Source organism: Cottoperca gobio, chromosome 17 (assembly GCF_900634415.1).
Source record: "Cottoperca gobio chromosome 17, fCotGob3.1, whole genome shotgun sequence".
Lineage (NCBI taxonomy): Eukaryota > Metazoa > Chordata > Actinopteri > Perciformes > Bovichtidae > Cottoperca > Cottoperca gobio.
The window spans coordinates 8,974,019-8,996,316 of record NC_041371.1 but is presented as its reverse complement, the minus strand read 5'-3'; the positions used below and the strand labels follow the sequence as shown (position 1 = coordinate 8,996,316).

The 22,298-nt window shown below is 40.7% G+C and overlaps 1 protein-coding gene across 1 annotated transcript in view; it reads left to right on the top strand.

Annotated features, from left to right (window-relative positions):
* The window catches only part of obscnb (obscurin, cytoskeletal calmodulin and titin-interacting RhoGEF b), a 58,032-nt gene that overhangs the window by 14,269 nt on the left and 21,465 nt on the right, over positions 1–22,298 (top strand). Inside the window, 29 exon segments of the mRNA XM_029453514.1 lie at positions 11–277; positions 371–640; positions 733–999; positions 1,177–1,443; positions 1,539–1,651; positions 1,761–1,914; positions 2,028–2,189; positions 2,278–2,382; positions 3,434–3,700; positions 4,670–4,939; positions 5,067–5,333; positions 5,461–5,727; positions 5,945–6,211; positions 6,309–6,578; positions 6,663–6,932; positions 7,153–7,419; positions 8,494–8,760; positions 8,919–9,185; positions 9,403–9,669; positions 9,876–10,142; positions 17,019–17,285; positions 17,434–17,768; positions 17,827–18,262; positions 18,715–18,923; positions 18,925–18,985; positions 20,027–20,293; positions 20,755–21,033; positions 21,455–21,712; positions 21,957–22,223. Coding sequence (XP_029309374.1) covers positions 11–277; positions 371–640; positions 733–999; positions 1,177–1,443; positions 1,539–1,651; positions 1,761–1,914; positions 2,028–2,189; positions 2,278–2,382; positions 3,434–3,700; positions 4,670–4,939; positions 5,067–5,333; positions 5,461–5,727; positions 5,945–6,211; positions 6,309–6,578; positions 6,663–6,932; positions 7,153–7,419; positions 8,494–8,760; positions 8,919–9,185; positions 9,403–9,669; positions 9,876–10,142; positions 17,019–17,285; positions 17,434–17,768; positions 17,827–18,262; positions 18,715–18,923; positions 18,925–18,985; positions 20,027–20,293; positions 20,755–21,033; positions 21,455–21,712; positions 21,957–22,223 — 7,197 coding nt within the window.

The window sequence follows — 22,298 nt, the reverse complement described above, 5'->3', positions numbered from 1 at the left end:
CGTTTTTTAGATTCAGCTTTAAAGTTCGTTGTCCCCTTGAAACCTGCTACAGTGGAGTTGGAAGGTACACTTAGCCTGATGTGTGAACTAAATCAAGCCTCAGGGGATGTTGTCTGGCAGCATGATGGCCGTGAGATTAAACCTGGAGGCAGGCACTGTGTCAGGACAGATGGTGCTAAGCGGGTTCTCACTGTGAGTGGCATGACTAAAGAAGATGAAGGAGAATACAGCTGTGAGTGTAGAAATGACAAGACCTCTGCTAAAGTCTCCTCAAAAGGTAATGCATCATTTAATTGAACTCAAACATTTTCAGGGTAGAATTTTTTTTTCATATCAGTGTATTTCATTCGATGTCACGCATTCCTTTCAGCACCCAGACTGGTGAGGCTCACCACTAAACTGAATAATGTGGCTGCAATGGAGGGAAAAGACGCCATTTTCAAGTGCGCTGTCAACCCAGCGGACGTCAACGTTAAATGGTTCCATAACAATACACCCGTCACTGCTGGGCCCAAGTATAAGATTGGGCGTGGTGGCAGCAGTCACTCACTCACCATCACCTCTGTTACCCAAAAAGATGCTGGAGAGATTAGCGTTGATGCAGAAGGCAAAAGCTGCAAAGCTACACTGCAAGTGCAGCGTAAGAACATGCATTTCTCGTTAAAATATCATTTTCAAGTATTTAAGTAATTTAATTTCCTCATTAACTTTGGCATTTCTCTCCCCAATTAGATGAACCTGTGACATTTAAGAAAAAGATAGAAAACCTGACAGTGGAGGAGCAGAGTGAAGTGAAGCTGGAGGTGGAGCTCAGTAAGCCATCCGATGAAGTGAGGTGGATGAAGAACAGTGTAGTGCTGCAGGCTTCAGGAAACATGGAGATTCGGGTAGACGGAGCTAAGCAGGCTCTGGTCTTCAAGAGCGTGACATATGCTGACCGGGGCATCTACTCCTGTGAAACTCTGGAGGACAAAACACAGGCCAAGCTCAATGTGGAGAGTAAGACTGATCCACAATCACATTTTTAAGATACAATATAAAGTATTTAAATACATATCTGGAAATGTAAATGTCATTCTCCAGTAGGTTTGGATGTACATTTTGAGTTAAAGCTAGGAAACTTTGCTTGCATGTTATCACTCAAACATTTCCTCCTCCTCCTCCTCCTCCCTTCAGTGAAGAAGATCCAGGTCATAAAGGGTCTAACAGAAACCAAAGCACATGAGACAGAGACGGTAACTCTTGAGGTAGAACTCAGCCAGGCGGATGTTGAAGGCTCATGGACCAGGGATGGGGCCAAGTTAAAGTCAGGGGCGAACTACCGTATCACAGCCCTGGGAAAGAAGCACGCCTTAACGTTGTCCAATCTCAAGAGGGAGGATGCAGGAACTATTGTCTTCCAAGCAGAAGGAGTACATATTTCTGCCAAACTAATTGTCACAGGTAAGGGCTGCTTCCTCTATTTTTGTACAGCACCTATTCTGCCACATAGTACATTGTTTAGTCACTTTTTGACCTAACATGTGTTGATTATACAGAACCTCCTGCTATGATCTCCAAGCCCTTGATGGATAACAGTGTTCCTGACAAGGAGAAGGTTACTTTTGAATGTGAAGTGTCCAGAACCAATGCAGATGTTAAATGGTTCAAGGTGAGAGGTTATTATTTGAATTACTGTCTTGCAGAGGGAAATAATAAGATTTAAGAAGTGCAATGTACCTACAGTATGTAACATTTTGAAACAAATTATTAATCTGCAGAATGACGTGGAACTGAAACCAGGGAAGAACTATGGCATCCACTCCTTGGGCCGAAAGCGCTCTTTGGTCATCAACAAATGCACCCCTGAAGATGCAGGCACTTACATCTGTCGCACTACTGATGACAACACCGCCGCCAAGCTCACCGTTCATGGTAATTATTAGTCACGTCATGAAGCACACAAATAAGTCATCATGGTATCACTATAGGGTATAGTATAATCATTTACAGGGAATAAAAACGTCTTAAAAATATTTTCTTTGCAGCCAGAGAGGTTAAGATTGTTAAGAAGCTGGAGGATGTGGAAGTGATGGAGAAGGAGAGCGCTGCGTTTGTCTGTGAAATATCACATGATGAAGTGGACTGCCAGTGGCACAAAGGAAGTATTAAACTCAAAGCCGGTGACAACATCAAGATGAGACAAGAGGGTAAGGTCTTAAGAAAGTAATAAAACAATGTACACACCTGTATATTCATGCAATTTTACAGGATTTAAAGTCTTATTTCTTATTCCAGGCAGAACCTATGTACTGCTGTTTAAGTCTGTCACCCCAGAAGATATGGGTGAGATTAAATTCACTGCTGACAAGGCTTCTTCGGCTGCAAAACTTAAAGTGAAAGGTAAGATAGTCTGTGTTGTGTCTGTGTTGCTGCATGGATTAGCTAACCCTTATGTGGCAATGTTCAGATGTGATTGCAAATGGATTATTTCTATTTATTTGTATTATTTATTATGACAAAAGTTGTTAGAAAGTAATGCAAATAATGTAATACATCTACACATTTGGAACCTTATTTTCCTGTATATAAGAAACAATTGGAGTACTTTAAACAAATTATTATGATAAACAACTTCATGTACATTTAAAATACCTGAAGGATTTTGTAAATTCACTGGTTCAACCGGTTTAGTGAGCCAAATGTAAAAGGTCACACTAAAGTTAGATGAAATGTTGTCTCGCTAAAAGAGTAAACACAATGCATCATTCTGACAATATTGGTGAGATAGAAAATCCAGTTGCAATTGACATTTGCATTGTTAAGCCTCATTGAGGCCTGATGGCAAAAAGAAACACAACTCAAGGTTAAGGAATTATTTTCAATAGGTTTTGTTTTAGCTTTCTGTCTTGATTAAATGTAGGTCTGTGTCTACAGAGAAGGCATCATTGTTTCAGTGATTTTGGACATTTTGAGGAATGGAAATCTTCATGAGTATGAGACAATTATTTCTGTCAGAATTATATTAGAGGCACAATCTGTGACAGATAAGATGACATACATGCTCTCATTTGACCATAAATTGCTCTAAATTGCACCAACATGCAGATGTTTCATAGCTTCTTTGTCAGTGTTTTGCTGTATGCAATCGAACAGCAACTGATAAATAAACAAGAAGGACTATCATACAGTAATTCCCATTTAATGTAGTGTCATTATAAGATTCTTGCTGTCTGCTTTAGCTTTTGCAAAGAAAATGATGGAACTAATGGTGCATTAAAAACATTAATGTTCTATTACTTAGCTCCATTTGCTTTGGCTATAACATAATTCAATTATGTCCTATAGTGCGCTTAGGCAAGGGCTTTAACAAAGCTTTGGCATTAATAGCCTTTAATCTTCCTTTGTGGCATACATGATGGTTTTCATTGATTCAGTGTTATTGTTACTGTAGAGCTGCCCGTCAAGTTTGTGAAGAGACTCAGGGATAAGATAGCGATGTATAAGCACCGTGGTCATCTTGAATGCCAAGTGTCACGTGTCAGCGCAAATGTGAAGTGGTACAAGAACAAGCTGGAGATCAAACAAGGCAAGAAGTACGACATCAAAAGTGAAGACGTGTACCGAAAACTCACCATCAACGATGTGGACTCCGGGGACGAAGACACCTATACCTGTGACGGCACTGATGACAAGACATCCTGTAAACTACTTGTGGAAGGTAACATGATGGAAGAAGATAAAGGTTGATTGTAAGCTTAGTGTCAGGTTTATCAATTACTCAAAGTATTTACACAAAACAAGCCATCAGACTCTTAGTCAATGAGGTGTCTGTCTGTCTGTCTGTCTGTCTGTTTGTCTGTCTGTCTGTCTGTCTGTCTGTTATTAGCCATTTTGGAAGATGCCTGACCTTCTAAATGAATGAACATAGTAATGTGTATTTCAAATGATGTATGCAAGAAATGAACAGACCTGTATTACTTCTGCAGGTGAAATAACCCACGCAGGTGTTTTCAGTCATTCTGATGGAGTAGACCTCTGCTCTGGCTGAAGTTTGTTGGGAGTTATATTCCAGTCGGCCAAGATAGGTTAAAACACATACTGTATGTGTGAGTGTATAGAGGCTTTAAAATAGGGTAAAAAAAAAATCATCCTTGCAGAGAATTTGTATTGGCCATTGATTGCACTGCATGTACAGTAATAGTGTTATCATTTCTATTACTTCACATGATGTTTTATTTTTCAATAATTTCAAAGTCTGTGTACTCGCGCTGATCTCGGCCAGACAGCTATATCCGCTGACAGCAGGTTGTTGTAGATATATCTGAATCAGATACATATTTGACATTACTACTGAGTATTTTTCAGAGGATACTATAACTTTTTTCCTACCCTCTGTAATGACAAAATAGAAATGTGCTCATCCGTGTATTACACTTCCCAAGAAGGGTTTAAGTTCCTGCAAGTTGATATGTATAGCACAAATACAAAATACTGGATGCCATTTCTTGATTAGGGTTAGGGTTAGGGTTAGGGTTAGGGTTAACCAGTAATTTAAAATATGGGATTTGCAATTTAATTGAATGTTTAAAAAGGCTCAACCATGTGTGTGTAGTCCTTTACAATGAATCCGCATTACTTTTATTTTAGGACTTCTAACTAAACCATTTTCTTTACTTGACCCCTCCAGAGCAGTCCATCAGCATTGTGCGGGAGCTTAGTTCAGTAGAAGTGACAGAACCCTTTGCAGCTGTTTTTGAAGTTGAAATCAGTATGGAACTGGTGAAACCTCCTATTTGGACTCTGAATGGAGTTGCTGTGCAGGAGAGTGCTGATGTTGAAATGGAGAAAGAGGGCACTATGCACCGTCTCACTTTCAAAAAGACCAAAGCAGCGATGGCAGGACCTGTGCAGTTTACAGCTGGGAAGAGTAAATCTTTAGCCCAGCTCACAGTCAAAGGTAAATGTGTTGAATCCCGTTTATACATCTGTTAGCCGCAATAAGTCTTGTACTGTGATACTGTTGTAGGTAAATATATCCAGCATAACTCAGTGGAGTCTAATCACATACTGTTCCTCACATTCAGAGCGTCCGCTTGAGATTGCAGAGCCCATCAAAGGTGTGAAGGCAAAGGAGAAAAGCTCTGCTATACTCACCTGCAAATTCTCTGCCTCACCCAAAGAGGTTACTTGGTTCAAAGGCCAGGTGCTTCTGGCCACGTCAGGCAAGTATAATATTAAGCAAGACGCTACAAGGGCTCAACTTACTATTCAAACGTTAACCGAGGAAGACAGTGGGGAGTACCGCTGTCAGTCCGGACCTGCTGAGACCAAAGGGACACTTACTGTTGAAGGTACAGTATGGACCTTTAAATACCACTCAAAATACAGCACATGTACATTTTCTTATTAAAACCATCACATAAAGAAGCTGTTTCAAAAATTGTGTTCAACTAAAACTGTCTTGTTTCTTCTGTTCAGTGCGTGAAATTAAGATCACCAAGCACTTGGCTGACACAGAGGTGGATGAAGACAGCGATGCAGTGTTCACATGTGAGATCAACTATGCCGATGAAGAGGTACAGTGGCTTCTGAATGACAAGGTGCTCTTCACCAATGAGGTCAACACCATCTCTCATGAAGGAAAGGTTCACAAGCTCACACTGAAGAACTTGGCACCTCAGGATGGGGGGACTATCAGCTTTCAAGTCCGCAAGGTGAAAGAGTCAGTGACACTTAAGGTTAAAGGTAAGAACTTTCATGAACACAAAGAACAAATTACTGTATGAGTGAGGCAGGAAATTGCAGCTACATGCGTGATCATATGCTCATTGAAGCATTTGGTCATGACATTTCTCCCCTACATACCATGAAATCGGCATTTGCCCTTAAAATCAACTCTGTATATGCTGTCAGAACATAATATATCCCTCAGTCATTCTTTATTGTCTCAATTCCCCCGCAGAAAAGCGCGCTGTGTTCCTCAAGTCTCTGGATGATGTCATTGGAGAGGAGAAAGGCATGATAACTCTGGCGTGCGAGGCGTCCAAGCCAAGGGTTTCTCCCACGTGGAGAAAAGAAGGTAAAGTCTTGAAGGCCGGATCAAAGTACGAGCTCCTTCACACAGGCAAGTCTTTGGGATTGATCATCAAGGACGTCACCAAAGAAGATGCTGGAGAGTATAGTTGTGATCTTGGAACTGAGGTTTCTAAAACAAAGGTCACTGTAAGAGGTTGGTACTGTTGTTCGAGATATACAGTTTTACAGTGTTCATACAAATGGTATTGTTTGGCGTCTTCACCAACGTATGCTCTCCGTCCCAAATTTAGAGATTGGCATTGGAATTACCAAATGGCTGAAGTCAGCTGAGGCGAATGAGGGCGAGACATGCAACTTTGAGTGCATCTTATCTCGTGAGAGCACAGATGAGTGTTCCTGGACTCTTAACGGACACACTATCACTAATGGAGGCCGCTTCAAAGTCACCAGTAAAGGACGCAAGTACATGCTGACCATTAAGGACGTCACTCCCGCTGATACCGGAGAGGTAGTGTTCAACATTAAAGACCTGAATTCCAAAACAACGTTAACAGTTGAAGGTAAGCTACATATTTAAGAGGCTTAGAATAAGTTACAAGAATACGAAGGTATTAAAATAAACATGTTATGATACCTTTTCGCAGGCAAAGCATCATCTGTGTCTAAAGGACTACAGAATGTAAGTGCTGTCCAAGGGGAAGATGCTGTTTTTACCTGTGAGGTAACACAAGCTAATTCCACTATACATTGGGCCATGGAAGGCAAAGCCATCAAAAAGAGCCAGAAGTATGACATTAGCAAAGAGGACAAGGTCATGAAGCTGACCATCCATAATGTCTCTGCTCAAGACTCCGGAGAGTACAGTTGTGAAGTTGTTGGAGGTGCGACCACTAAAGGCAAGCTGGAAATCAAAGGTAAGACTGAACATTACTGCACTTTTTTAAATCTTTGACAGCATAAGAGCATTTAAGAGACAAAACTTATTGATAGATCGTGGTAAAAAAAAAGCTACTCAATTCATTTATAAAATATAGTAGTAGTATAGTTCTTCGATAATCTTATTTTCTGAAACTATAGATTAATCCTACAATTTAATGCTATATTATATTTTCATTCTTTCATTTGTTTTTACAGAGCCAATCCATAAATTCACTAAAGCGCTTAAGGACAGCGAAGCTGAGGAGAAGAGCTCTGTGACCTTGCAATGTGAGACTGCACAAACCCCATCCACTGTGATATGGCTTAAAGGTCACACAGAGCTCAAGGCTGGAGGTCGATATGAGATGTCCCATAAGGTGGGGGTCTTAACTCTCACCATCAAAGACCTGGAGGAGAAAGACACTGATATCTACACTTGTGACGTGGGCACTGCCAAGAACATGGCAAAGGTGACAGTCAAAGGTAAGAAAGTATGTAGGTTTAGGGTTTGGTTCTTGCAGAGCTGATTATATTGATGAATTCTGTTTGAATAGTTGTTCACCTTGATCATTTCACTGTAACTTTTACTGTATTTTGCAAGGTTGTTTGAGGTCAATGATATGAATGCAATGTTGACTTTGCTCATGGTTTGGTTTTGCTGTAAAGGCCAGTTGGTGGTTATAGTGGAAAAACCACAGGATGTAATTTGCTTTGAAGGGGAATCTGCTACATTTGTTTGCCGTGTCAGCCTCATGTACAGTGGTGCTTACATCATACCCCGCTGCAGCCAAGCCCCCTCAATAATATTCACGTTCTAGAGGGGGGGTTCCACTCTCTTACTGTGAGAGAGTTAACTCCCAGGGACTCAGGAACCATCTCTGTGGTCGCTGGGGATCAGGAAGTATACGTGTCCCTTGTTGTCAAAGGCAACTGACACCGCTCGCAGTCGCGTATAAATCTACATAAAGTGTAGATTTGTCAAAGGTACCATAGATTAGGTTGAATTCTTACTAAATCGTCTGTATTTTCCTAATAGAAATGTGTTTTCAGTATTTTGTATTATGAGTGTATTTAATGCAAGATCTGCTTTGCATCTCGTGTTTAGCATTATTCTATGTCTTGGTGTTTGTATGATTGAGAGACTGTTTGCACATCCACGACATCCAGCAGCATGTGCAAATGTTTCAAAGTGACCTGTTTCCAAATGCATTGTATTGTTATGCAAGGACTGTGCACTGCATAGAGAAATGTTTTCTTTTGTTGGGAATCCTTTGTGCATTTTGAAAAGGATTGAATTCTGTTGTATTGTAATGAGAGAGTGTTTTTTTTGTTTTTAGACAAACTGCACTGTTGTAGATAAACCTTCATTAAAAGTAGCATCAGCCCAACTCTTGGAATAATGTCTGGGTTCCAAAGACTAACGTTGGACGACCCGAGCGTGACAACTCATACATCATTTTCGCCTCTAATTTTGCCATTTTCCAAAATCCAACACACAACCCAGCAAAATGCAAAACCCTGTTTAACATAACCAAGTCATTATTCATTTTATTTTAGCCCTGCCTGCCAATTTTAAAGAAAAGCTCAAGAACCAGGAGAAAAAGGAAGAGGAAACCGTGACACTTTGCTGCAGGTTATCGAAGCCTGTGGACGGTGTTCAGTGGAAAAAAGACTCTGAAATTCTCAAAGTTGGCGTGAAGTATGAGATGAAGATGGAGGACACTTCTTGTGAGCTTCAGATTAAGAATTTGGTGGTTGAAGATAGTGGAGAGTATTCTTGCGAGTGCGGGGACCAGAAGACATCTGCAACTGTGAAAGTCAATGGTATGAATTCATGAAGTCTTTTTCGGCAAAGTTTTGGAAAGGTTTTATATTTACGTAAAGCATGTGTTTATGTTGTATTTCCCAAAAGAGATCCACTTCTTTTGTTAAAATCCTTGTTGGACTATTTCACCTGAAGTAATGAAAACTTGGTTGTACAGCATTGCCGCCGACCTTCAAGCAGAAGTTGGAGAGCCAGGAGGCTGTGGAAGGAGCAAGTGTTACACTGCATTGTGAGATCTCTAAACCTGGAGTCCCAGTTGAGTGGAAGAAGGGAACACAAGTCCTGAAGTCTGGAGAGAAGTACCAGATGAAGCAGAAGGCCTCAGTGAATGAACTCCTGATCAACAAAGTGGTGCCGGACGACAGTGGAGACTACAGCTGTGTGTGTGGAGACCAGAAGACCACAGCAAGCGTCAACATTAAGGGTAGGAGGAGGATGTTTAAAGATTTGATCCATGGAACATTTGAAAAACTATAAAACAGCTTCTAATATGTACATATTTCAACATACAGTAGGTGTTTTGAAGTCTGCATGTCATTGTGCATTGCGACTTGTCAGTGTTTGTCTTTTGTTTCATTGTTTTTTTCTATATTTTATGTCATGGCATGCCACTGACTGCTAACCAACTAATAAATGCTCAGCCCAACCAGTGACCTTCAAACAGAAGTTGGAGACCCAGGAGGCTGTGGAGGGAGCTGACATTGTTCTGCTCTGTGAGATCTCCAAACCTGGAGTCGCAGTTGAGTGGAAGAAGGGAACACAGGTCCTGAAGTCTGGAGAGAAGTACCAGATGAAGCAGAAGGCCTCAGTGAATGAACTCCTCATCAACAAAGTGGTGCTGGAAGACAGTGGAGACTACAGCTGTGTGTGTGGAGACCAGAAGACCACAGCAAGCGTCAACATTAAGGGTAGGAGGAGGATTTTTAAAGATTTGATCCATGGAACATTTGAAAAACTTCTAATATGTACATATTTCAACATACAGTATGTGTTTTGAAGTCTGCATGTCATTGTGCATTACAACTTGTCAGTCTTTGTCTTGTGTTTCATTGTTTTTTTCTATATTTTATGTCATGGCATGCCACTGACTGCTAACCAACTAATAAATGCTCAGCCCAACCAGTGACCTTCAAACAGAAGTTGGAGACCCAGGAGGCTGTGGAAGGAGCAAGTGTTACACTGCATTGTGAGATCTCTAAACCTGGAGTCCCTGTTGAGTGGAAGAAGGGAACACAAGTCCTGAAGTCTGGAGAGAAGTACCAGATGAAGCAGAAGGCCTCAGTGAATGAACTCCTAATCAACAAAGTGGTGCCGGAAGACAGTGGAGACTACAGCTGTGTGTGTGGAGACCAGAAGACCACAGCAAACATCAAGATCAAGGGTAGGAGGATCCGTGATTTAAACCTCTACTGTGTGTTAAGATGTGTCTTTGATTAATGAAATAATTCATTTAGAAAAATACATTTGTGTTGCAACATGTTGTTGTCTGGTTCACTGCAAGAGAGGTATTATTCAGATTTAATCATTGTCTATGTTAAACATTGATGTTGGTTGGAGGAATAATTGTGTTCCACTTTGATTTTGTCTTGACTGAAGCACTTTCTTTTTACAATGACATTTCTGTCGCTGTATCTTTTTTATTGTTGTCCTGTTTCTGTTTGCTGGCTCACAGAAAGTCAGCATTCTTTGTGGGAATCTCACATCAGATTCATCAGATGTTATCCTTCACGTTGTATGTGGTGGATCAATAGGTCGGATGTCTTTACGCTCTGATACAAAGTCTGAATTTTGACCTTTTCTTTAGAAGCATTTTCATCACTTTATTTCACATTGCTGTGCATTTGAGATTTCAAAACAAACCAAAGACTGATGCAGCCAAAACTGACTACAATACCAGAATGTCAATCTGTTGTTGTTTTTACAGTAGTAGCGTTGACCATTCATAGTGTATATACAGCCATGCGGGTCCTTAAACCTTTCTTGTCTATTCAAGCCAACTGATCATGTTGTAATGTAGATATCAACTGTGTTTTATGGTGCTTGCTGATTCCAGAATTATTATTTTTTTGACAAGTTGTGAGACCTTCAGCTGATATTTAGTTTTTAATTCTGTTGTTAAAGCACTATAGATGATCAGGTGTGTTACAGCCTTCTGAATTCAAATTGTTTCCTCTCAGCTGTGAAGCTTTCAGCTCCTCCTTCAGCTATTAAACTGGAATCTAAGAGACAGGAGACCGAAGAAACAATGGAAGGTATGGAAGGAAGACGGCAATGTGCTGGCTTGACTTTCAGCTTTATGTGCTCTGTACATCTTGATAATGGCCTTTGTGTTGTCATGTGCAGCCTGCCCTTAAATTGGGCCTGTACCTTCTGGCCTATATAGGTCATAATGAATGTATTATTGCAACATTGCTTCTTTAGAATTGATCAGATTCTTCAGGTTGCAGTTTTGTGTGCCTCTGCTGTGTCAAATGTTCCTTCGGACTTATAGTAGGATTGTGTTTGCAGTTTTTATGTGGGTATTTTCCGTCAGTGTTGCGCTATATGTGGCATAACCAGCTCATTTAAAAAAGACAAAGAAGAAATAAGGACCCTTGATTTTGTGCCAATTGTGCTGGTAGCACGTTGATGGTTTGAGGATGATACCTGTTGTTGGCTGGAGTTTACTTGTGCACTACTTGTAAGTGGTATGATTCATTGTCCTTTACTTTATATGTGCGTGATTTGGGACGACTGAAGGTCTTTGAGTTTATGGCAGTTATACAGGCTGTTATAGTCGTGGCTGCTCACTGGTGTTTTCAGACACATTTGTTGGGTCATGAATTGGCTTACATTGTGTTTTGTTGCTTCAAGAAGGAATTGCTTTAAGGCTGAATATGTTTTACCCTATATATTTGTACCTAACCTGCGCTGTTCTATCTGCCTGTTGGTAAATGTGGCTTTTTTTTGCACCCCTTAAATGTTATGGTCTTTGTCATTTTTCAGGCCCGTCCTACTATTGTGAGAAAAACAAAATAATCTGTGGATTTCTGTGGTCTCTGGGTTACTGTGTTGCATGGAGACATCTTTTTGTTCCCATCAGCTGTTATTACATGCAGCTGGTGCTATCCTAAGACAACTTCAAATTGTTGGTCCAATGTTGTCTTCAAATTCATAGCTGTGACACTGCCAACTACTGGACAGACTCCTCAACATATCATATTTGTATTGCAGCCAAGGCCCCTGAAGCTCTGTCCATAGCTGCTAGAGACAAGCACAAGAGGCAAGAGATATATGAAACAGTAGAAGGTAATTCACTGAATATTCTTGGCTTTCCTTGGTTATTTAGCCCATGTGCATTCTTAATTAATCAGTGCAATCGCAGTGTTAAGCTAAAAGTGAGAAACACACATTAACCCATTCAGTACTTAAAACTGTCACATCATGTCTCGGCTGCTGACTGCTGGCATCAGACAGAAACTTGTTTGGTGATGAATTAGCTTGCATTGTGTCTTGTGTTGCTTTAAGGCTAAATATGGTTTTACTCTACCTTCTATTTCATTTTCCTGCTAAATGTGGCTTTGTATTTACCAGTGAAATGTCATGATCTGTGTCACTCGTGCTACTATTGTGAGAAAAACAAAAAAGTATTGTTTCAATCTCAACACCTGAACATGTCTGTGGTCTCTGGGTTTCTTTGTTACATGGAGGCTGACATATTGATATGCAGACATGTCTTTGTCCTATATGCTGTTATTACATGTAGCTGGTGCTATCCTAAGGCAATATAAACTTGTTGGTCCAATGTTGTCTTCAATTTCATAGCTGTGACACTGCCAACTACTGGACAGACTCCTCAACAGCAGCTCCTCAAACAGGAGGTTCAGAGAGATTCACAAGAGCTTAAAGTGGGAGGTGAAGGTAATGAGACACATGTTTGCATGGCGTCTGTCGGATACTTTGACCTCTGTCAATACTGTAAGCATGGTCCTCTTTTGTTTTATTCCAGATGTAATTTCAGGCTTGTAGAAAAAGAAGAACTGAATATGGAGGGAGTAGTTAGCTCAGTTTGGATTTAATGTCTCTTCTGTAGGTTATGTTGCCTGATGAATGTGTACAATATATAAAGAAGGTGGCTTTTGTTTTGTTGTTAGCCCTTGTTTGTGTTGTTGTTCTTGATTTTGTGGCAAATACTGAGTTTTGTCCAGTTGTTTTAATCCTTTGTTTACTCCAGTTCTGCGTTGAATGTTGAGCATTTTGTTGCTGTATGTTTATGGACCTTTGGCAGTTCTGTGTTGGATTGCTGATGTGTGTTGGATTACTGATAATAGTCTGTGAGAGGAGAGGGAGGCTTTAACTGTTTTTACTTTTAGCTTTATTGATTTTGACTGCTTTGTTCTCACACATACTGCTTACCCTTGTTGGACACCTACTGTATGGACATCAACATGTTTAATGTAACATATGGATATTTGTCTGTAGGCCAAGTCTTAATCAGGCGACAGTAGACTGGTTGTACTGGGCCATTTGTGTTTATGTGTGCTTTACTGTCTCTGATTGACTGTTGTCTTCAGGTTACAGTCGTGGCTGCTCACTGGTGTTTTCAGACACATTTGTTGGGTCATGAATTGGCTTACATTGTGTTTTGTTGCTTCAAGAAGGAATTGCTTTAAGGCTGAATATGTTTTACCCTATATATTTGTACCTAACCTGCGCTGTTCTATCTGCCTGCAGGTAAATGTGGCTTTTTTATGCACCCCTTAAATGTTATGGTCTTTGTCATTTCTTCGGGCCCGTCCTACTATTGTGAGAAAAACTGTGGATTTCTGTGGTCTCTGGGTCACTTTGTTGCATGGAGACATCTTTTTGTTCCCATCAGCTGTTATTACATGTAGCTGGTGCTATCCTAAGACAACTTCAAATTGTTGGTCCAATGTTGTCTTCAATTTCATAGCTGAGACACTGCCAACTACTGGACAGACTCCTCAACAGCAGCTCCTCAAACAGGAGGTTCAGAGAGATTCACAAGAGCTTAAAGTGGGAGGTGAAGGTAATGAGACACATGTTTGCATGGCGTCTGTCGTATACTTTGACCTCTGTCAATACTGTAAGCATGGTCCTCTTTTGTTTTATTCCAGATGTAATTTCAGGCTTGTAGAAAAAGAAGAACTGAATATGGAGGGAGTAGTTAGCTCAGTTTGGATTTAATGTCTCTTCTGTAGGTTATGTTGCCTGATGAATGTGTACAATATATAAAGAAGGTGTCTTTTGTTTTGTTTTCAGCCCTTGTATTTGTTGCTGTTCTCCATTTTGTGGCAAATACTGAATTTTGTCCAGTTGTTTTAATCCTTTTTTCACTCTTCGCTGAATGTGTTCAGCATTTTGTTGCTGTATGTTTATGGCACTTTTGCAGTTCTGTATTGGATTTCTGCTTTATGTTGGATTATTGATAATGATTTGTAATAGAAAAGAGAGGCTTGAATTGTTCTGCCTCTACAGCCGAGGTCGGAGGCATGATGTTTTGGGGTTATCCGTACGTCCCATTCTCATGAACGCGATATCTCAGGAAAGCCATGAGGGAATTTCTTCAGCTTTGTCACAAACGTCCACTTGGACTCAAGGATGAACTTATTAGAATTTGGTGGTCAAAGGTCAAGATCATCGTGACCTCACAAAACCTGTTTTTGACCATAACTCAATAATTTATACACTAATCATGACACAAATGTCTAATAGAATAAAGATATGAAGTGATGATATTTTTGACAGACATGAATGTAAACTGAAACTTGACCGGTTGGTGGAGGCATACAACAGAGAGGAGGTCATTCTAGTTTTAGTTTAGTTAATAGATTTCGCTTACCCTCAATGTGACACCTACTGTATGGACATCAACATTTTTAAACTAGCATAAGAACAATTATCAGTATGCTAAGTTATAAGCAACAGTAGACTGGTTGTACTGGGTCATTTGAGTGTACGTGTGCCTCCCAGGCCCTGGTCGGCTGTTCGGGTTATAGAACTCATCATCGTAAGATTGTGAGGTTAATGTTGTGTTTTATCACAGTCGAGAAGACTGCTGCTGGAACAGCTGCTGAGACACAGAGGCAGGTGACCAAAGAGCCAATAGGTATGCAATGATTTTAGCTCTTTGTCGGCTTTGTGCTTCTTCGTTGTCTCTTGCCACATCCGACTCAGTCTTTGTGTCACCAAATGCAGGTGTTCTATCTCTACTGATGTTTCTCGCTTTCTATGGCGTATTGAGCATGTTATATGTTTGATATATATATGTCATTGTTTTATGTTATAAGGTTGTCATTGCTGTGAGGGCTAGAGATTATTAGAGATATTAGTTATTATGGTTTGGTTAACAGAATGTCACAATTTGAATACAGGGAGAAGTGGTATGAATCGTATTGGCTGTTGTACTGATGCCTGGCCATCGCTGTCGTGATGTTTTTAAACTGTCTTCCAACTGCAGTTCCTTGTGACTCCGTTTGTTGAGTGTTTGTGCTTCTTGTGGTTTTTGGTTTGAAGTGACATGATTGAAAAACCGTAGCAAATAAGAGATTTGTAAGCAGCTATTATCATTATGCAGTAGATAATTGTCACTGTTACTCAAAACATGTTGGTTTGTGAGACCTACTCTGCATTGTGACTCGGCGCCGCCGTGCTTGGGCGTTAGTGTATATTGGTGTGCTCTGTACTTCTTTTAAAAGCTCCATTCACAGATCAGTGATTGCAGTTACCGATGATGTGATGTGACTTAAACTTAAGAATATGCTCACTGGACAAATGCACGATTAATGAATAGAGATGAATAGAAATGAGATATGTGGCTGCTGGGTCTGTAGGCGCCGTGTTTTGGGAATAATCATGCTTACATGTTTTATCACAGCAGAGAGCCCTCCAGATGCTCCGGCAGCTGTCACATTACACTATAAGCATTCCAAAAAAGTGGTGGAAGGTATGAACCCACAGTCTCACATTACTTATTGTCTTTGTCCAACAAACTCTTGGTCATGGCACGGTCTGTACGTTTCTTTAAGATACTACTTTTCTTGTTGCACATTGCATGATTAAATAAAGTGAAGAGCTTTTACCACTGTCATTTCAGACAACATGCAGATCAAGTGAAGATGGTATAGTGTTAACTTGGACATTGTGGCTCTAGAACGTGTATGGCACGTTGCTTTTGGTGTGTTGTCTGTTGAAAGTTGAAATAAAACCTACATTATTTTTCTACACATGACTTCAGATACAGTAGAGAAGTCATCAGCTTCAGCAATGCCCTCCAAAGTTGAACCTGAGGAGCAGAAATCCAAACAGAGAGTTGAAGGTATGTGATGGTGTTATAAAGAAACTTCAAGAACACATTTTTTCTTGAGTGTAAATGGGATTCTGTGTGTATTCAGTTTTTTTTTTTTCTTTCTTTTTATGCTGGGTTTTTTGCCCAAGCACATGCTGTGATAGAATATGCTACACATTCACATTTATGTTGTGACATAACATCCTTGTGTCTTGAGCGTTTTGTCAATAGTCTGGCACATTTGTTTGTGTTGGCTGATGAGTTGGAAATTGCGTATTGGCAATTACATTTATTTGAAATCCTCACCGTTGATTTCATTTTTGTTGGTGGGGTTTTTAATGTCATTTATCAGTTCGGCAATTTTGTCTGTTGCTTTATTCAATTTATTAAATTGCACTATCATTTTTGCATTTGTGCTGCTCTGTTTTTACTACAGTAGATATTTAGGATCTAATTAAATGAATTACACCTTTAGAGATTGAAAAGCCTGCTGTTTCTGAAGTCATCCCACAGCCAGAGCCTACAAAGCTGGATACCGTAGTTAAAGGACAAGGTAGAAGTTTTGTGGCACCCGCACATTGTTTATTCCTCACAGTTTTGTTGTGTTTTCTATGTGGATTTTTGTGTGCCAGTGTATTCAGTCTGGCTTGTTGTTGCTCTCTTCGTATTCACCCATGAATGCCGGATTTGCTGTTGTCTCTGGATTGTTGTCGTCTCCAGGAAAAAGTAAGAGCCATGTTTGACAGACTTGATCTGATGGTGAAGTGAAGTTGAGCCCCTGTTTTGAATGGGAGTAGGGATCATTTGCTGTTCACCAGTGTTGTTGTGTGTGTATGTGTGAGTATATAGGTCAGGTAAATTGGAAATTAACATTTTTTTTACACAGTACTGTAGTCTTCATCTGGGAATTTGAAAGCCTGAGTTACGACAACACACATCAACATCTTGTCTTTTTGATTAAATCCCCAGTTCTTCCGGTCACAGTCATTCAAGACCTGGACAGCCAAGAGGCTGAGGAGGGAGATAGTGTCACTCTGCACTGTGAGCTTTCAAAACCGGGACTCCGTGTCGAGTGGAAGAAGGAAACTCAAGTCTTGAGTTGTGGAGAAAAGTACCAAATGAAACAAACAAGATTCAGTTATGAGCTACAGATCTTCGACTTGAGACCTGGAGATACAGGAAGCTACTCGTGCTGTTCAGAGGACACAATAAGCTCAGCCTCTCTTGCAGTGAATGGTAGGATGGATACCACATCATCATCTCATGCTGTCTTCTTCTGCCATCAAGTCTTTCATTTCATTTTTATAATCCATTCTTCTTTATCTCACTCCTTCTTGACCTTGTACTGTAAATACCAATCTGGTTATTTCCTTTCATTCATCAGCTGCCCCAGTTGTTTTCACAAAACAGCTTGAAAGCCAAACGGCCGATGAATGTGACAGTGTGACCCTGCACTGTGAGCTTTCTAAACCTGGTGTTCCTTTGGAGTGGAGGAAAGGAGAACTTGGTCTTTGTCCTTGTGCCAAGTATGAAATTAGACAAACAGAACACCTGGCTTTACTAGTAATCCATGATGTAGACCCAGAGGATGCTGGGAGTTACACATGTGACACTGGTGACCGGCAAAGCACTGCGCATCTAGCTGTGAAGGGTATGCTTGCTAAGACCTGTTGTTTGTGGTGGAGATACTTGAGTTGCAAATTAATCAACTACTTGCTTGTCTAAAATACTTATTAGTTTTTATTTGATCTAATGTTGGTTGTTTCTACATTATTAGTTTAAACTATCAATAAAGAACACATTTGGGATTTGACATGATTTAAGTGTTAAGACGTGAGGCTCTCTTCCACCTCCGCTTCATACTTTAGTAGTTTAATGTGTGTGGCAGCTTTCTCTCAGATGTCCTAAGTGTTCTCTCCTCATTTCCTTCACCTCGTCCACTGCAGCCCAGCCTGTTCATTTCAAAACCAAGCTGCAGAACATTGAAAGACAGGAAGGGGAGAGCGCTAGTCTTCGCTGTGAGACCACAAAGCCGGGAGCCAGTGTTGTCTGGAGGTGTGGTGACAGGGTGCTGGCATCCAGCAGCAAGTATCACCTAAAACAGGAAGGAACCATAGTTGAGCTTGTCATCTATAAACTGGAAGGAGCCGACTCAGGAGAATACTCCTGTGATGCGGGCAATAAGAGGACTTCAGCTGTCCTCACTGTGCAGGGTAGGAGCCGTCTATTTAAGACTGACCTTTTCATGCACCCTCTGAAGTCTACGTGTCCTTCATCAGTCCAACACTTGAGCATTAAGTGCATCAACCTTTCATCTGGAGATCATGTTTGCACACTCTTCTTGACTGCATTTAAATGTTCGAGTATTTTCTCTCATCCCACACGTGTTCTTGTTCTTCACTGTTCTCAAAGCACTTGTAGTTATTCACACAAACACTTTTCTGTTGAGCTTGATCACTCATCTCTCCTCATCATCATTTGTGCCTGTCTGTGGTCTCTCTTCACAAACATTAACACACCCTTTACAGTTTTTTCTTCACTTGCTACTCACAATAATCTTTATATATTTAATCACCCTTTGACCACAGTCTGCACTACTTGTCTTTGTCGAGAACTTCACACAACAAATATATAACTATTCTGCTAAAATATATCTTTCAAACAGAGGTCGAGGTTAAAATACTGAAGTTCTTGGAGAGCTGCCTTGTATACGAGGGTGAAGATGTCCGCTTTGAATGTCGGGTTTCTCGTGAGGAGGCACCTCTGGCCCAGTGGAAACTCCAGGATGTCCCACTACAGAATAATGAAATGAACCTGATCAAGTCTGAGGGCCGGGTACACAGCCTCACACTCCGGGGCGTCACCGCAGCTGACTTCAGGAACAGTCACTTTCACAGTGGGTAACCACACTTCCACTGCTTCTCTGACAGTCAGAGGTAAGGGAAATATTATGCGTTTCATTACTTGAGATGAGATCAATTCTTACCATTTTGCTTCTCGAGTGACGTTTGAAATGTTCATCTATCTTTATCATCTTCCTTGTGGGACACCTTCCCTCTACCTTTTCGAAAAGCATGCCAAAAGATGGATGCTTGTGATTTCCTTTCTTTTAACTTTATACCGACTTGTTATCCATTCATCAATCCCACTTTGATATTATTAAATCTGCACTTTACTGCATATTCCGTCATATTTCTACAGTTTATGCATGTTTATTCCTCCTCAAATTGAACTGGAACTAACATTTCCCATTTACTTTTTAATGTAGTATTGTTAGTAATGGTCATGTTGATCAATGTGTTTCCTTTTAATTCTTGTTCACAGCAAGTTTTATGCACTTTTTTCACTGTACACTTCATAACATGACACAAAACATAACAATTCTGTATTTCTGTGGTGATGCTGATGGATGTATTCACAACCTCCCAGATATGAGTCCTGCCTGGAAACCTTTGTTGCATGTCATCCCAAATATTTCTACGTTCATTTCCTGTCTTGTCCTCCGTACAATAGTGGAAAGGTGGAAAAAATCTCCCACAAGAAAATAAGAAAAGTATTTTTATTTCTCAGATTGGTTAATAGTTTTATTGTATTTTATCTGCGCACTCTTCCTCTGTGTTTATTTATGGTTCTCACAAACACAAAACATTATGTACCATTTAATCATTCACCATATTCAATTGTTTTTGACAAAGAACTTGTCCACGAACATTTAACTTGTTGAATTTGATTGCTGATTTATTTTCTGATTCAGTCTATCAGTTTTCTTTTTTACCTAAAACTTTAAAATGGAGTGTAGATAAAACAGTGGCCTAACAGTTCTTTTCATGCTCTGTTTTAAGCTTCTTGTTGGTACGGAATTGGTACTGTGAGTATAAACAATGTTGCTTATGAGTTCAGTGTGTTTTGTGGTGGCCGTGTTTACCCAAGACATTTTTGAAATAATTCATCCTAATTAATAATGGTCTTTCTGGCAGCGGCACCTGTACTATTCAAGAAGGAGCTGGAAAGTCAGGAGGCCACTGAAGGAGACAAGGCCACCCTGTCCTGCGAGACATCCAGCGCCGATTGCAAGGTGGTCTGGCTGAAGGACTCAACTGTGCTCACCCATGGGGAGAAGTACAGTATGGAGCAGACAGCTACCACCCACAGCTTGGTCATACTCCAGCTGAATATGAAGGATAGTGGAGAATATACCTGCGACACAGGGGACAAGAAAAGTACAGCTACCCTGACTGTGAAAGGTAACAGAACATCTCATCTATGTCTCTTGTCTCCTCTTGTCTTCACCCTTCCTGAAGTCCATTTTACACTCATCCATCCCATTAACAAGCACTGGATCAGATCTTCTACTCAACATCTATTTCTCCTGGATTTCACAGTCCTCGAGTTATAAGTGTGATGTCTTAGTTGACATGTAGTCTGAGTTTTACTTGATTATCCGATGTTAATTGCTGCTATTTGTGGGTCGTCAAATTACAGATTAAGTGAATGGATTTTAATGAAGGTTTGTGTGGTTATTAGTTGTCATTAGAATGGTTCATGTCAGAGTACTACATCCATGTTCTTGAGATCAAACTTGTGGCATGAGATAGTAAGTCAGTTTTAAAATGAGATTCTGGGTCATGAAGACACCTGTTACTGATGACTTCTGGAAGTTCGAGAGATCTGATCACTGACCTCCCATCATCCCGTTCACCCTCAGAACATGTGCGCCTCACCCGAGAACTCTGCGACATGACTGTGCCCACTGGGCAGGATGCTGTCTTTGAGGTTGAGTTGTCACACTCAGGTGTGACAAACGGGGAATGGTGGCTTGGAGACAACCTCCTCCAAAATAACGATCTGAATCAAATGAGCAGCCAAGGCAGAGTGCATCGTTTGACCCTTAAGATGGTGACCACAGATGAGTCGGGGGATGTTGCCTTTGTGTTGGGAGAAGAGAAGACTGTGGCCTGTCTTCTGGTGGAGGAGAAACCCAAAGGTAAAGGAGATGACACGGACACAAGAGATTTTAACTCCTCACATCCATCTCCATCAACCACCAAACAGCTTTGTCTTGGCAAATGGAAATATGCTGGCAACATCATCTTCAACATCCTAACTTTCATGCGTGTTTTCCATTCTTTGCATTTAGTGCTTGCCATAAAAATAAATGCTAACACAAATATTGTAACTTAAAGAGATAAACTACTTAACAATGAAAAGTATTTCTTAAAGAGGCATTGTTTTAAATACGTAATATGTCAATATGTGACAGCAAATCTTAGTCACTGCATGAATCCATGTGTTTATGTTTATATTTTTTAATTATTAATGCCAGGGCTGTAAAGGAAGGGGAATGGAAAAACTGCATATAAATGCTACCATTATTTAATGTAGTTTCGGGTTTTCCACATTTACAGTGTTAATACTAGAGAAGCCACACAACACTGTAGCAGTAGAGGGTGAAACTGTCTCTCTGGCCTGCACCATCTCTGATGCCAAGGCCACCTTCACCTGGATGAGAAACAAGGTGGCCATCCAAGCAGGTCTCAAGTATGACCTGAGGAACAACGGAGCGTTCCACCAGCTTCGTATCCACAACGTGGTGCCTGAGGACTCAGGAACGTACACTTGTGACACTGGAGATGCACAGTGTGACGTCACCTTGACTGTGGAAGGTAAAGACCGATGCCAGAACTGTTCCTGTTGATCAGATTCAAGAATGTGGACAGAGATAGGATTGAAATGAACACATTCCTGAACTTCCACTTCCCTCAGCCACACACCCAGTCTGGCATCATTGTGCATCAGCTAAATATTTTGTGTAAAGAGATGTTTGTCTTTTCATCTCAACTATCTGATGCCGAACCTTCAATCTTAACATCTGATGCCAAACCTTTCCCATTTTTAAATTCTGACCAGGTGCCCCAGTGTTCTTCCACAAAGAGCTCAAGAATCACGATGCCATAGAGGGTGATGATGTTACCCTGCGCTGTGAGCTGTCTAAGCCAGGTGTTCGTGTTGAGTGGAGGAAAGGAGGCATGGTCCTCCTGCCCGGTAAGAAGTGTGAGATGAGGCAAGAAGGGTGCATTCAAGAGCTCTGTATATGGAACCTGGAGCCTGAGGACAGTGGCTACTACACCTGTGATGCAGGAGACCAGCTCACCACGGCTTCTTTGGCAGTGCAAGGTAGCCTATTTCAATACTGTTTCTATCTATCCTCGAGTTTACTGACAGTAAGGTTTAATTCTGACTGTATTCTAC